The 13,466-nt window shown below is 49.8% G+C and overlaps 1 protein-coding gene across 3 annotated transcripts in view; it reads left to right on the forward strand.

The window, feature by feature from the left end:
• The window catches only part of SLC1A2 (solute carrier family 1 member 2), a 176,199-nt gene that overhangs the window by 111,510 nt on the left and 51,223 nt on the right, over nucleotides 1–13,466 (forward strand). For all 3 annotated transcript variants that reach the window (XM_063946296.1, XM_063946295.1, XM_063946297.1), the window contains exons 4-5: nucleotides 10,091–10,341; nucleotides 12,423–12,579. In XM_063946296.1, coding sequence (XP_063802366.1) covers nucleotides 10,091–10,341; nucleotides 12,423–12,579 — 408 coding nt within the window. The remainder of the gene's footprint in view (nucleotides 1–10,090; nucleotides 10,342–12,422; nucleotides 12,580–13,466) is intronic.

Here is a 13,466-nt window from a genome sequence, read left to right on the forward strand (position 1 = left end):
GCGCTGTGTGTAAGTTACAGTACAGTAACCTCATTAGTGATGCAGATAGTACAGCGCTGTGTGTAAGTTACAGTACAGATACCTCATTAGTGATGCAGATAGTACAGCGCTGTATGTAAGTTACAGTACAGTATCCTCATTAGTGAGGCAGATAGTACAGCGCTGTGTGTAAGTTACAGTACAGATACCTCATTAGTGAGGCAGATAGTACAGCGCTGTATGTAAGTTACAGTACAGTATCCTCATTAGTGAGGCAGATAGTACAGCGCTGTGTGTAAGTTACAGTACAGTAACCTCATTAGTGATGCAGATAGTACAGCGCTGTATGTAAGTTACAGTACAGTAACCTCATTAGTGATGCAGATAGTACAGTGCTGTGTGTAAGTTACAGTACAGATACCTCATTAGTGATGCAGATAGTACAGCGCTGTGTGTAAGTTACAGTACAGTAACCTCATTAGTGAGGCAGATAGTACAGCGCTGTGTGTAAGTTACAGTACAGTAACCTCATTAGTGATGCAGATAGTACAGCGCTGTGTGTAAGTTACAGTACAGTAACCTCATTAGTGAGGCAGATAGTACAGCGCTGTATGTAAGTTACAGTACAGTAACCTCATTAGTGAGGCAGATAGTACAGCGCTGTGTGTAAGTTACAGTACAGTATCCTCATTAGTGAGGCAGATAGTACAGCGCTGTGTGTAAGTTACAGTACAGTAACCTCATTAGTGATGCAGATAGTACAGCGCTGTGTGTAAGTTACAGTACAGTAACCTCATTAGTGATGCAGATAGTACAGCGCTGTGTGTAAGTTACAGTACAGTAACCTCATTAGTGAGGCAGATAGTACAGCGCTGTATGTAAGTTACAGTACAGTAACCTCATTAGTGAGGCAGATAGTACAGCGCTGTGTGTAAGTTACAGTACAGTATCCTCATTAGTGATGCAGATAGTACAGCGCTGTGTGTAAGTTACAGTACAGTTACCTCATTAGTGATGCAGATAGTACAGCGCTGTATGTAAGTTACAGTACAGTAACCTCATTAGTGATGCAGATAGTACAGCGCTGTGTGTAAGTTACAGTACAGTATCCTCATTAGTGATGCAGATAGTACAGCGCTGTGTGTAAGTTACAGTACAGTTACCTCATTAGTGAGGCAGATAGTACAGCGCTGTATGTAAGTTACAGTACAGATACCTCATTAGTGAGGCAGATAGTACAGCGCTGTGTGTAAGTTACAGTACAGATACCTCATTAGTGATGCAGATAGTACAGCGCTGTATGTAAGTTACAGTACAGTAACCTCATTAGTGAGGCAGATAGTACAGCGCTGTGTGTAAGTTACAGTACAGTATCCTCATTAGTGAGGCAGATAGTACAGCGCTGTGTGTAAGTTACAGTACAGTTACCTCATTAGTGATGCAGATAATACAGCGCTGTGTGTAAGTTACAGTACAGATACCTCATTAGTGATGCAGATAGTACAGAGCTGTGTGTAAGTTACAGTACAGATACCTCATTAGTGATGCAGATAGTACAGAGCTGTGTGTAAGTTACAGTACAGTAACCTCATTAGTGAGGCAGATAGTACAGCGCTGTATGTAAGTTACAGTACAGTAACCTCATTAGTGAGGCAGATAGTACAGCGCTGTGTGTAAATTACAGTACAGATACCTCATTAGTGATGCAGATAGTACAGCGCTGTGTGTAAGTTACAGTACAGTAACCTCATTAGTTAGGCAGATAGTACAGCGCTGTGTGTAAATTACAGTACAGATACCTCATTAGTGATGCAGATAGTACAGCGCTGTATGTAAGTTACAGTACAGTAACCTCATTAGTTAGGCAGATAGTACAGCGCTGTGTGTAAATTACAGTACAGTAACCTCATTAGTGAGGCAGATAGTACAGCGCTGTGTGTTGTGTGTAAATTACCGTACAGTAACCTCATTAATGAGGCAGATAGTACAGCGCTGTATGTAAGTTACAGTACAGATACCTCATTAGTGATGCAGATAGTACAGCGCTGTATGTAAGTTACAGTACAGTAACCTCATTAGTGATGCAGATAGTACAGCGCTGTATGTAAGTTACAGTACAGTAACCTCATTAGTGAGGCAGATAGTACAGCGCTGTGTGCAATTAAAGGCAGAACATGTGAACTGGATGGGAACATCTGTATTCCTAGTTCTGAGGCGCACAATTAAATCCCTTGTGACAGCTGGAATTAAACCACATAATAATCTGGTAATGAAGGAATGCGAGCCGGGAACAGATATACCCCAGACTGGATAACCCTTTCCCTTACAGGGGATTAGGATCATTTCTTTTGTCTATATCTAGAAATATATAGAAGTAAGCGATAACACAGCAGATGGGATATCTCCTGTGCCACACAGCCAGCTTCCTGAGCAGGGCAGAGCAGTCGCTCCATATCTCCATGGCACTGATTGGTGGCACAGCATCAGTGGTGCAAGTAGAAATATTTTCTTAGTGGTACTGAGTGCCGAAAAATGGGCGTGGTCATGTGCTGTGAGGGGGCGTGCCCACATTCTGCTAGTGGGAGTGGCTACATGACACTAGTGGCGTGGCCACACGACAGCCCTCTTTTTGGGGGGAATCTGGAGACAAGGCTAAACATATATAGTAATGCCTCCAGTATAACAGAAATATATAGTGATACCTCCAGTATAATAGAAATATACAGTAATGCCCCCAATTTAATAACAATATATAGTAATGCCTCCATTATAACAGGAAAATACAGCGACTGTCGCACTCTCAGTAACCCTGACAAAGTGGGAGGAGCCGTCATGCTGCCAAGCACCATGGTCTTGTTGCTTTGTGGCGCATTATAATTGTGGTAATGGCAAAGTGTGTGGCAGGTGGTACTGCGTACCCGCTGCCAAATTCTTAAGGGTACTCCATACCCAAGCGTACCCGCATACTTGCACCGCTGCACAGCATGTAGCATGACTGGTACCTTGAGGTCACATACCCACATGGGTCACCAGCCATCACACCATCTACAGTGCACGATCCCATTCGATCATTATTGAATTGCTCTTGTGCGTGACTTGTAGTAAGGACGTTCCATGGTGCAGGAACTGATGTGCATGCATAACAGTCTCTGTACAGCGCTACGTAATATGTTTGCACTATGCACATAAACGGCATTTAGCCTTAAGTTCAGAGGAACTTGCCAGTGTGCACTGTAAGGCCAGAGGAGGGATCCTTTTCCCACAGGTACTAGCCGGCTAACGCCATCTTAAGATGTGATTATTGAAAATTATGCTCCGGAACCTTTAGTCAATGGGTCTTTAACCTACGTCCCTCCAGCTGTTGTGGAACTACACATCCCAGCATGCCCTTCCTCAGTTTTAGCATGCCATAATAGAAAAACTGTGGCAGGGCATGCTGGGATGTGTAGCTCCACAGCAGCTGGAGGGTCGCAGGTTGAAGACCTATGCTTTAGGCCATAGTGTACATTGTATGGTGGACTGCTGTGCACCACCAAGCTTACATTGACACGGGAGATAGTTTAACCATCTTATCCATTCGGAAACTATTGATCTATAGGACCCCACATCTTTAAAAGATTTTTTAAAAAAGTTTTTAAAAATAAAATTGTTACCGGCAGGCAAGTGGCATTCAATTCTGGGGCCTAATAAAAATAATAAAAACACTTTAACTACAAGAAATGAGTTACAGGTGGGCACTCCCATAACTGTTATTTTCCCTCAACAGTGAACTAATATTATATACTGTAGATCTACACATATTGTTGCTGTACTGGGTAATTTGCTAATATGTACTCACCATGTGAATATGAAGTAACTAATAGCAACCAATAAGCAATACATTTCACTCAGTGCAACAACAGTTGCAGTAATGAAAACAAATATCCGCTATCCCTTTTTTCTCCCTCAGGTCTCAATTTTCTGCACTCATGTTTTTTACTTCCTTATTTAAAAGGCTTCTTCCCCCAGAGCTTCTCTTTCTCTGGCACTCTCGTCCCCTCCCCCAGAACTCTATTCTCCTCCCCCGGAACTTTCTTCCTTTCTCGAAACTCTATTTCCCCACTCCATAGCTTTCTTCCTCTCCCCCACGGCTTTCTTCCCTTCTCTAGTTCTCTGTTCCCCTCTCCCTAGAGCTCTCTTTCCCTGCCCCTAGAACGCTTGTCACCTTCCCCCAGAACTCTCTTCCCTTCCAGAGCTCTTTTCCCTTCCCCCGATGCTTACTTCCCCTGCCTGGAGCTCTGTCGCCCCCTCTGAAGCTTTCTTTCTTTCCCCAGAGCTCTCTTCCTCTCCTTTAAATCTCTTCTCCTTCCCCAGATTATTCCCCAGAAATCTCTTTCTCTCCTTCATAGCTCTATTCCCCTTCCCAGAGCTCTGTTCCCCTCCCCCAGAACTCTATTGCTCTTCTCCATAGCCCTCTTCCCCTCCCCCCAGAGCTGTCTTCCCCTCCGCCAGAACTCTATTGCTCTTCCTCATAGCTCTCTTCCCCTCCCCCCAGAGCTTTCTTCCCCTCCCACAGAACTCTATTGCTCTTCTCCATAGCTCTCTTCCCCTCACCCCAAGAGCTCTCTTCCCCTCCCCAGAACTCTATTGCTCTTCTCCATAGCTGTCTTCCCCTCCCCCAGAACTCTATTGCTCTTCTCCATAGCTTTCTTCCCATCTCACAGAACTCTATTGCTTTTTTCCATAGCTCTCTTCCCCTCCCCCCGGAGCTCTCTTCCCCTCCCCCAGAGCTGTCTTCCCCTCCCCCAGAGCTCTCTTTCCCTCCTGTAGAGCTCTCTTTCCCTCCTGCAGATCTCTCTTCTCCTCCCCCAGAACTCTATTGCTCTTCTCCATAGCTCTCTTCCCCTCCCCTAGAAATCTATTGCTCTACTCCATAGCTCTCCTCCCCTCCCCTCCCCCAGAACTCTATTGCTCTTCTCCATAGCTCTCTTCCCTTCCCCCAGAACTTCTTCTACATAGCTCTTCCCCTCACCCCAAGAGCTCTCTTCCCCTCCCCCAGAACTCTATTGCTCTTCTCCATAGCTGTCTTCCCCTCACCCAGAACTCTATTGCTCTTCTCCATAGCTCTCTTCCCCTCCCACAGAACTCTATTGCTCTTCTCCATAGCTCTCTTCCCCTCCCCCCAGAGCTTTCTTCCCCTCCCACAGAACTCTATTGCTCTTCTCCATAGCTCTCTTCCCCTCACCCCAAGAGCTCTCTTCCCCTCCCCAGAACTCTATTGCTCTTCTCCATAGCTGTCTTCCCCTCCCCCAGAACTCTATTGCTCTTCTCCATAGCTTTCTTCCCATCTCACAGAACTCTATTGCTTTTTTCCATAGCTCTCTTCCCCTCCCCCCGGAGCTCTCTTCCCCTCCCCCAGAGCTGTCTTCCCCTCCCCCAGAGCTCTCTTTCCCTCCTGTAGAGCTCTCTTTCCCTCCTGCAGAGCTCTCTTCTCCTCCCCCAGAACTCTATTGCTCTTCTCCATAGCTCTCTTCCCCTCCCCTAGAAATCTATTGCTCTACTCCATAGCTCTCCTCCCCTCCCCTCCCCCAGAACTCTATTGCTCTTCTCCATAGCTCTCTTCCCTTCCCCCAGAACTTCTTCTACATAGCTCTTCCCCTCACCCCAAGAGCTCTCTTCCCCTCCCCCAGAACTCTATTGCTCTTCTCCATAGCTGTCTTCCCCTCACCCAGAACTCTATTGCTCTTCTCCATAGCTCTCTTCCCCTCCCACAGAACTCTATTGCTCTTCTCCATAGCTCTCTTCCCCTCCCGCCAGTGCTCTCTTCCCCTCCTCCAGAGCTCTCTTCCCTTCCTGCAGAGCTTTCTTCTACTCCCCCCGAACTCTATTGCTCTTCTCCGTATCTCTCTTCCCCTCACCCCAGAGCTCTCTTCCCCTCCCCCAGAACTCTATTGCTCTTCTCCACCGCTCTCTTCCCCTCCCCCAGAAACCTATTACTCTTCTCCATTGCTCTCTTCCTCTCCCCCCAGAGCTCTCTTCCCCTCTGCCAGAGCTGTCTTCCCCTCCCCCAGAACTATGTTCCCCTCCCCCAGAACCCTATTGCTCTTCTCCATAGCTCTCTTCCCCTCCCCCCAAAGCTCTCTTCCCCTCCATCAGAGCTGTCTTCCCCTCCCCCAGAGCTCTCTTACCCTCCCACAGAACTCTGTTACTCTTCTCCATAGCTCTCTTACCCTCACCCCAAGAGCTCTCTTCCCCTCCCCCAAACTCTATTGCTCTTCTCCATAGCTGTCTTACTCTCCTCCAGAACTCTATTGCTGTTCTCCATAGCTCTCGTCCCATCCCCCCAGAGCTCTCTTCCCCTCCCCCAGAACTCTATTGCTCTTCTTTATAGCTCTCTCCCCCTAGCCCAGAGCTCTCTTCCCCTCTCCCAGAACTGAATTGCTCTTCCCCATAGCGCTCTTCCCCTCCCCCAGAGCTTTCTTCCCCTCCACAACTCTATTGCTCTTCTCCATAGCTCTCTTCCCCTCCCCCAGAACTCTATTACTCTTCTCTATAGCTCTCTTCCCCTCCCTCAGAACTCTATTGCTCTTCTCCATAGCTCTCTTCCCCTCCCCCCCAGAACTCTGTTGCTCTTCTCCATACCTGTCTTCCCTCGCCCAGAACTCAGTTGCTTTTCTCCACAGTTCTCTTCCCCTCCCCCAGAGCTATCTTCCTCTCCCCCAGAGCTCTCTTCCCCTCTCCCAGAGCTGTCTTCCTCTCCCCCAGAGCTCTCTTCCGCTCTCCCAGGACTCCTATTGCTCTTCTCCATAGCTCTGTTCCCCTCCCGGCAGAGCTCTCTTCCCCTCCCACAGAACTCTATTGTTTTCTCTTCCCCTCCCCCAGAGCTCTCTTCCCCTCCCCCAGAACTCTATTGTTCTTCTCTATAGCTCTCTTCTCCTCCCCCCAAAGCTCTCTTCCCTCTCCCAGAGCTGTCCTCCTTCCCCCCTGACCTCTCTTCCTCTTCTCCATAGCTCTCTGGCCCTTCCCCAGAGCTTTATTCCTGTCCCAAAAAACTCTCTTTCTCTCCCCCTCTCCCCCAGAGCTATATTCCCCTCCCCACAAAGCACTTTACCTATCCCCCAGAGCTCTCTTCCCCTGCCCAGAGCTCTCTTCCCCTCCCCCAGATCTCTATTGCTCTTCTCTATAGCTCTCTTCCCCTCCCCACAGAGCTCTCTTTTCCGCCACCCAGAGCTCTTTTCCCCTCTCCCAGAGCTGTCTTTCTTTCCTCAAGAGCTCTCTTCCTCTCCTCCATAGCTCTCTGCCCCTTCCCCAGAGCTCTCTTCCCCTCCCCCAGAGCTCTATTCCCCTCCCCCAGAGCTCTATTCTCCTCCCTGAGAACTCTATTGTTCTCCCCCATAGAATCTCTTCCCCTCCACTGGAGCTGTCATCCTTCCCCCAGAACTCTATTGCTCTCCCCCATAGCTCTCTTCCCCTCCCCCAGAGCTCTCTTCCCCTCCCCCAGAACTCTATTGCACCCCCCCATAGCTCTCTTCCCCTCCCCCAGAACTCTATTGCTCTCCTCCATAACTCTTTTCCCCTCCCCCCAGAGATCTCTTCCCCTCCCCTGGAGCTGTCTTCCCCTCTCCCAGAACCATATTGCTCTCCTCCATAACTCTTTTCCACTCCCCCCAGAGTTCTCTTCCCCTCCCCTAGAGCTCTCTTCACCTCCCCCATAACTCTCTCCAGCTCCACCAGAGCTCTCTTCCCTTTCCCAGAACTTTCCCCCACAGAGCTCTCCATCTAGCTTTTTTTAGTTAAAAAAAACCTCTGTACGTAGTTTCCAAGCTCTTTCTCTACTACTCTGCCCCCTCCCCAAGCTCTCTGCATGACCGTGCTCCTTGTGTGTCACCTACAAGCTTTCCTTCATCTCTCCATTGACCGTTGCTCTCCTCCACTCTCTCCCTCCTTCCCACCCTCCTACAGTAATGGACCCCCTGGTCTGATAACTGAGTTCCAGTCACTTGGCAGCAGGCATTTTATTCTGTTTTGACTCCTCAGTGGACTATTACTGCAGGAAGGGGCTAATAGGTCGGCCATGCAGGATGAGGGCTCCACTGGAGCTGTCATCCTTCCCCCAGAACTCTATTGCTCTCCCCTATAGCTCTCTTCCCCTCCCCCAGAGCTCTCTTCCCCTCCCCCAGAACTCTATTGCACCCCCCATAGCTCTCTTCCCCTCCCCCAGAACTCTATTGCTCTCCTCCATAACTCTTTTCCCCTCCCCCCAGAGATCTCTTCCCCTCCCCTGGAGCTGTCTTCCCCTCTCCCAGAACCATATTGCTCTCCTCCATAACTCTTTTCCCCTCCCCCCAGAGTTCTCTTCCCCTCCCCTAGAGCTCTCTTCACCTCCCCCATAACTCTCTCCAGCTCCACCAGAGCTCTCTTCCCTTTCCCAGAACTTTCCCCCACAGAGCTCTCCATCTAGCTTTTTTTAGTAAAAAAAAACCTCTGTACGTAGTTTCCAAGCTCTTTCTCTACTACTCTGCCCCCTCCCCAAGCTCTCTGCATGACCGTGCTCCTTGTGTGTCACCTACAAGCTTTCCTTCATCTCTCCATTGACCGTTGCTCTCCTCCACTCTCTCCCTCCTTCCCACCCTCCTACAGTAATGGATCCCCTGGTCTGATAACTGAGTTCCAGTCACTTGGCAGCAGGCTTTTTATTCTGTTTTGACTCCTCAGTGGACTATTACTGCAGGAAGGGGCTAATAGGTCGGCCATGCAGGATGAGGGCAAGTTGGGAGGGGCTATTACTGGCATTGTGAAGTAGGGGAAAGGGCCACGCCTAGGGAGGCCAATACCTGGCCCTTTTTTTCAATCACGGGTATCGGGATCGAAAAATGGATACCCGGAATTGGGTTGAAGACCCGCCCACCCCACACATATACCATCGTGGGTGGGAACCAGGCTCGTGGGCAGCGAGGTGCGGTCTGGGCGGTCAGACTCACCATTGTGGCTGGGAGGGCTCGCAGGCTGCTGGCGGCGAGGTGCGGTCCAGCCGGTGCGGACGACTGGCGTCAGACTGCTCAGCGTGACTTCTGACATTATGTCACGCTGCGCAGTATGCACTGCTGGGGGCAGGGGGAGCTGGGAGCCAGTAGTGGATCTTGCTACGGGCATGCAGGATTTTTGCCCGGAGGGCGCCTCCACCGTGGCAAGATCCGCTACTGGTGCCCCCAAGTGCTCGGTAGATGCAGTGCTGTGCGGTGCGCGATGAAGTTATCGCACACTGCACTGCATTGTGGGAGCGGCACATAGACACTAGGAGTCATAATTGACCTCTATTGTCTATGCGGTGCTATGGGAGAGACGTCATAACGTCTCTCCCATAGATCAGAGGAGCGGCGCCGGCGGCCGGAGACGGAGGCCAGCAGCGGTCGAGAAGCAGGAGCGGGGATTGTAAGTATTAATTTATTTTTCTTTATTTTTTTATTTTTTAAGCGGCGCAACTAGGGGGCACAACTTTACAGGGGGCACAGTACTGTGGGCACGGCGCTGCTAGTGGGCACAACTCTACAGGGGGCACGGCACAACTAGGGGGCACAACTCTACTGGGGGCACAACTCTACAGGGGGCATAACTGACCACACCCCTTCTCCGTGAAGCCACACCCTATTTTTTCGCCCGGGGCGCCACAAAGTCTAGATCTGGCCCTGCTGGGAGCCTGGTGGCGTCTGAGCATCCTGAGGACGCTCAACGCTGCCTGGCATTAAAAAAACAATGGGGCAAGTAAATCCCAGGATTGAATCCTGGGATTGGCTTCCCTAGCCATGCCCCCTTCCCATCGCTGACCTGGCTTCCCCCTGGAAACGGCAAAGATACCCATTTATTTCCATGCACACACAGCGGTTAACTTGCATGAAAAGCTGAACTACAGTAGACTATATGGGCAGCAATTGGTGAGGGATCTGTACAATATGGTGTCCATAAGTAGGAGAACCTCTGCCATAAATGGTCAGCAGAGACAGTAGATTCCCGGGTAAGATTTACACCCTTCTATTATTGTCATGTTCACATGTAAAAGCATGTTACATCCATGTATTACACAAATAACACCACACCATTTACTGTAGAATACAGTTGTCTTGTCACTTCCCAGGACTGGCCGGTTTGGATGCAAAGTCGAGTGGGCGTCTTGGAACCAGGGCTATGGTGTATTACATGTCCACTACCATCATTGCGGCAGTTTTGGGAGTAATCCTCGTCTTGGCTATACATCCAGGAGACCCCAAGCTGAAGCAGCAACTTGGAAAGGGGCAGGAGAACGATGAGGTCTCCAGTTTAGATGCCTTCTTTGATCTTATCCGCAACCTTTTTCCTGAGAACCTGGTGCAAGCGTGTTTCCAGCAGGTAACCCGTGTTTTCAACCTGGCTTTACCATGTACGTCACACGCGTGATGCTATCTTGCAGTACATTTGTAATCTCTTGTGTTAGATGGGCCTCACAGGAACTAAGCCATCTCCTAGTAGATTTGATGCAACTGGCAGCTGTCTGTGTTATTTGTAGGTTGAATTGGTACGAAAACAAATGACTATATATTATGATAGTAATAATATCAGGGAGACAATCAATAAGTATAGAGAAGGCCAGCCTCCCCGGCTCTGAGAATGGGTTGGGTAACATTGTAGTGGTTAGGATACCAACTACATCCCTTTAATCTAATGAGCAGGCTGATGGAAGATCTATCGGGCCCCAGCTCTAGGGGTGTGGCCCTGTGTAAATGCCAGGTCCATCGGTATGTGTTGCTGAAGGGGGCTTGGCGTCATTTTTTTTATGCATGGCCTGGCACTTTGTACCTTTTACCCCCTCCTCTCAGTGACCCTGGTAATGGAATCCCACCAGCTGGAAGTTCCATAATCTAAGTAGAGTGGAGTGAGATGGATCTCATCACTGCACCAGACCAGGTGCTTAATCCAGCTGTTACGTTACTCTAGGGAAACATCAGTGCTTGATTGCATAGCCTGATCATCGTATGATGGTGATGCTCTCGCATGTTTAGGATTGCCCTGTCCCTACGCAGCCTAGTTGCGAAGTCAGACGGCTACCCACCATGTTTAGGCTCGCAGCAGCTACGTGTGACAAATGGTCCGGACACATCTGCGTTGTCCGGACCTCGCCCCTAAAACGCCACCACAATGCCCCTCCCACCCTGCGAACGCCTCTGCAGAATCTCACTGTGTGCGCATGCGCAGTGCGTCTTCTGCGCATACTGCAAGGGGCTGTCAGAGCAGCGTTCCATGCTGAATTGGGCCCTTGGTCTCGGGAGCATGTTGTCTAGGGCCTTGTGAGATCCTCAGTTGGACACAACGGAGTTCATGAATGGAATCTGCGATTTTATTTTCCAACTTCGCATGTGTCTTTGTCCGAGATTGCACTCTGTGCGTGTATCAGATTAGCAGTCCTAAATCGCATGTATCTCTGTCCGTATGCATTCGCGAGCGGTAACAGATTAGCGTGGAAAGGGCGGATCATTTACACCAAGCAGGATGTAAATACTGATAATGATGGCTACATACATGGACGCTAGCAAAGTGGGCAGGACAGGCTTAGCGCACTCAGTCGCAGGGACTTCTGACACGCCAAGGCAGAGTGTGACAGTCATTTCCTACGATACCCTGAATCTGTGAAAGGGGTCCTGTTAGTCCACCATCCCAGCTGTCTGTAATAGAGGTATGAAGTCATTATCTAGTACACTTTGGGGGTCATTCTGACCCTATCGCACGCTGCAGTTTATCGCAGCGGTGGAATCGGGTCAGAACTGCGTATGCGCCGATGCTGCAGTGCGCCGGCGCATGCCAGACAGCCAAAGGCCATTGGGCCGCTACGATCGCCTCTGCCTGATTGACAGGCAGAGGCGATCGCTGGGCGGGAGGGGGCGGAACGGCGGCGTTTGCCCGCCGTTTCGTGGGTTTGGTCCGGCCAACGCAGGCGTGGCCGGACCGAACGGGGGGCAGGCCGCAGCGGCTGCATGACGTCACACGCAGCCACTGCGGGCTGGGGAGCGATGAGTAGCTCCCGGCCAGCACGCTAAAGCTGCGCTGGTCGGGAGCTACTCTTGAAGTGCAAAGGCATCACCGCTGTGCGATGCCTTTTCACTTCTGCGGGGGGAGGGGGGGCGGCACTGACATGCGGGGTGGGATAGCCCTGCGCTGGGCGTCCCCCCGCATGTCAGTGTGAATGAAGTTTAGAAGTCCCTTGTACAACACATGACAGTTTCGCTGTGCGGCACTTGCGCTCGGTCTATACATTATTACAGAGCAAATGTCCATTATATAGAGCGTGTCTGTGGACAGATGAAGAAGCTATTTATTATCATACCTGATCCTGGTGATACCTGGGTTATTTCAGGAGTAAGAAGACACATCTTAGCACATAGCGTGTGTCCAGCAGTTGGTGCATTCGTTCACGCTTGTTGTCTCTCTGCTTCTAGATTCAGACGGTGACCAAGAAGGTTATCGTGGAGACTCCCACCGAGGAACCTTCCAACGTGACAGACTCCGTCTTCTCCATGATGAACGACACGGTCGTGACCACTACAGAGGAGATTAGTAAGAAACTGGAGTTTAAAGACGGCATGAATGTCCTAGGTATGAAACTCATCATCATCATCATCATTTTCCTCTTCTGGATGGTTATACCTGAGCTCACCTGCCAGTCACTCTTAGCAATGAATGGATGCCCAGCACACTGCCCGCTGCCGATGTTACAGTTCCTTTATAACACAGGTTCTCAAACTCGGTCCTCAGGAGTCAGGACCCCACACGGTTCATGTTTTGCAGGTCACCTGCAGATTTTTAAAATGTGACAGTTGGTGATACACAGTGCACCTGCCAGGTAACCTGGAAAACATGAACCGTGCGGGGTGCTGAGGATCGAGTTTGAGAACCACTGCTCTATAACATTGTAACAGTAACACTTGTATGCTGTACCTGTAGCACAGTCCTCATGGAACTGTAACACGGCATGCTTTCCCGATCATCTAGCTGGGGCACAGGTGTGTCAATGGACTAAAGATACAGGTGGTGCTAATTATTCCTGAGTATACCTTGATAACATGCTCTGTTAGGGTTCTTGAACACAGAGATTGCGAAACGCTGGTGTAGTGTGATAACCACGTATACAGTATTGTTACATGTTTGCTCCTATGTCCAATACACAGAAACAACACTAGAAATATAGGGGGTCATTCCGAGTTGATCGCTCGCTAGCTAGTTTTAGCAGCCGTGCAAACGCTATGCCGCTGCCCACTGGGGAGTGTATTTTAGCTTAGCAGAAGTACGAACGCTTGTGCAGCCGAGCTCTGCAAAATCAGTTTGTGCAGTTTCAGAGTAGCTCTGAACCTACTCAGCGCTTGCGATCACTTCAGCCTATTCGTGTCCGGGTTTGACGTCATACACCCGCCCAGCGAACGCCCGGCCGCGCCTGCGTTTTTGCAGAAACGCCTGCGTTTTTGCAAACACTCCCTGAAAACGGT

Source organism: Pseudophryne corroboree, chromosome 11 (assembly GCF_028390025.1).
Source record: "Pseudophryne corroboree isolate aPseCor3 chromosome 11, aPseCor3.hap2, whole genome shotgun sequence".
Taxonomy (NCBI): Eukaryota; Metazoa; Chordata; class Amphibia; order Anura; family Myobatrachidae; genus Pseudophryne; species Pseudophryne corroboree.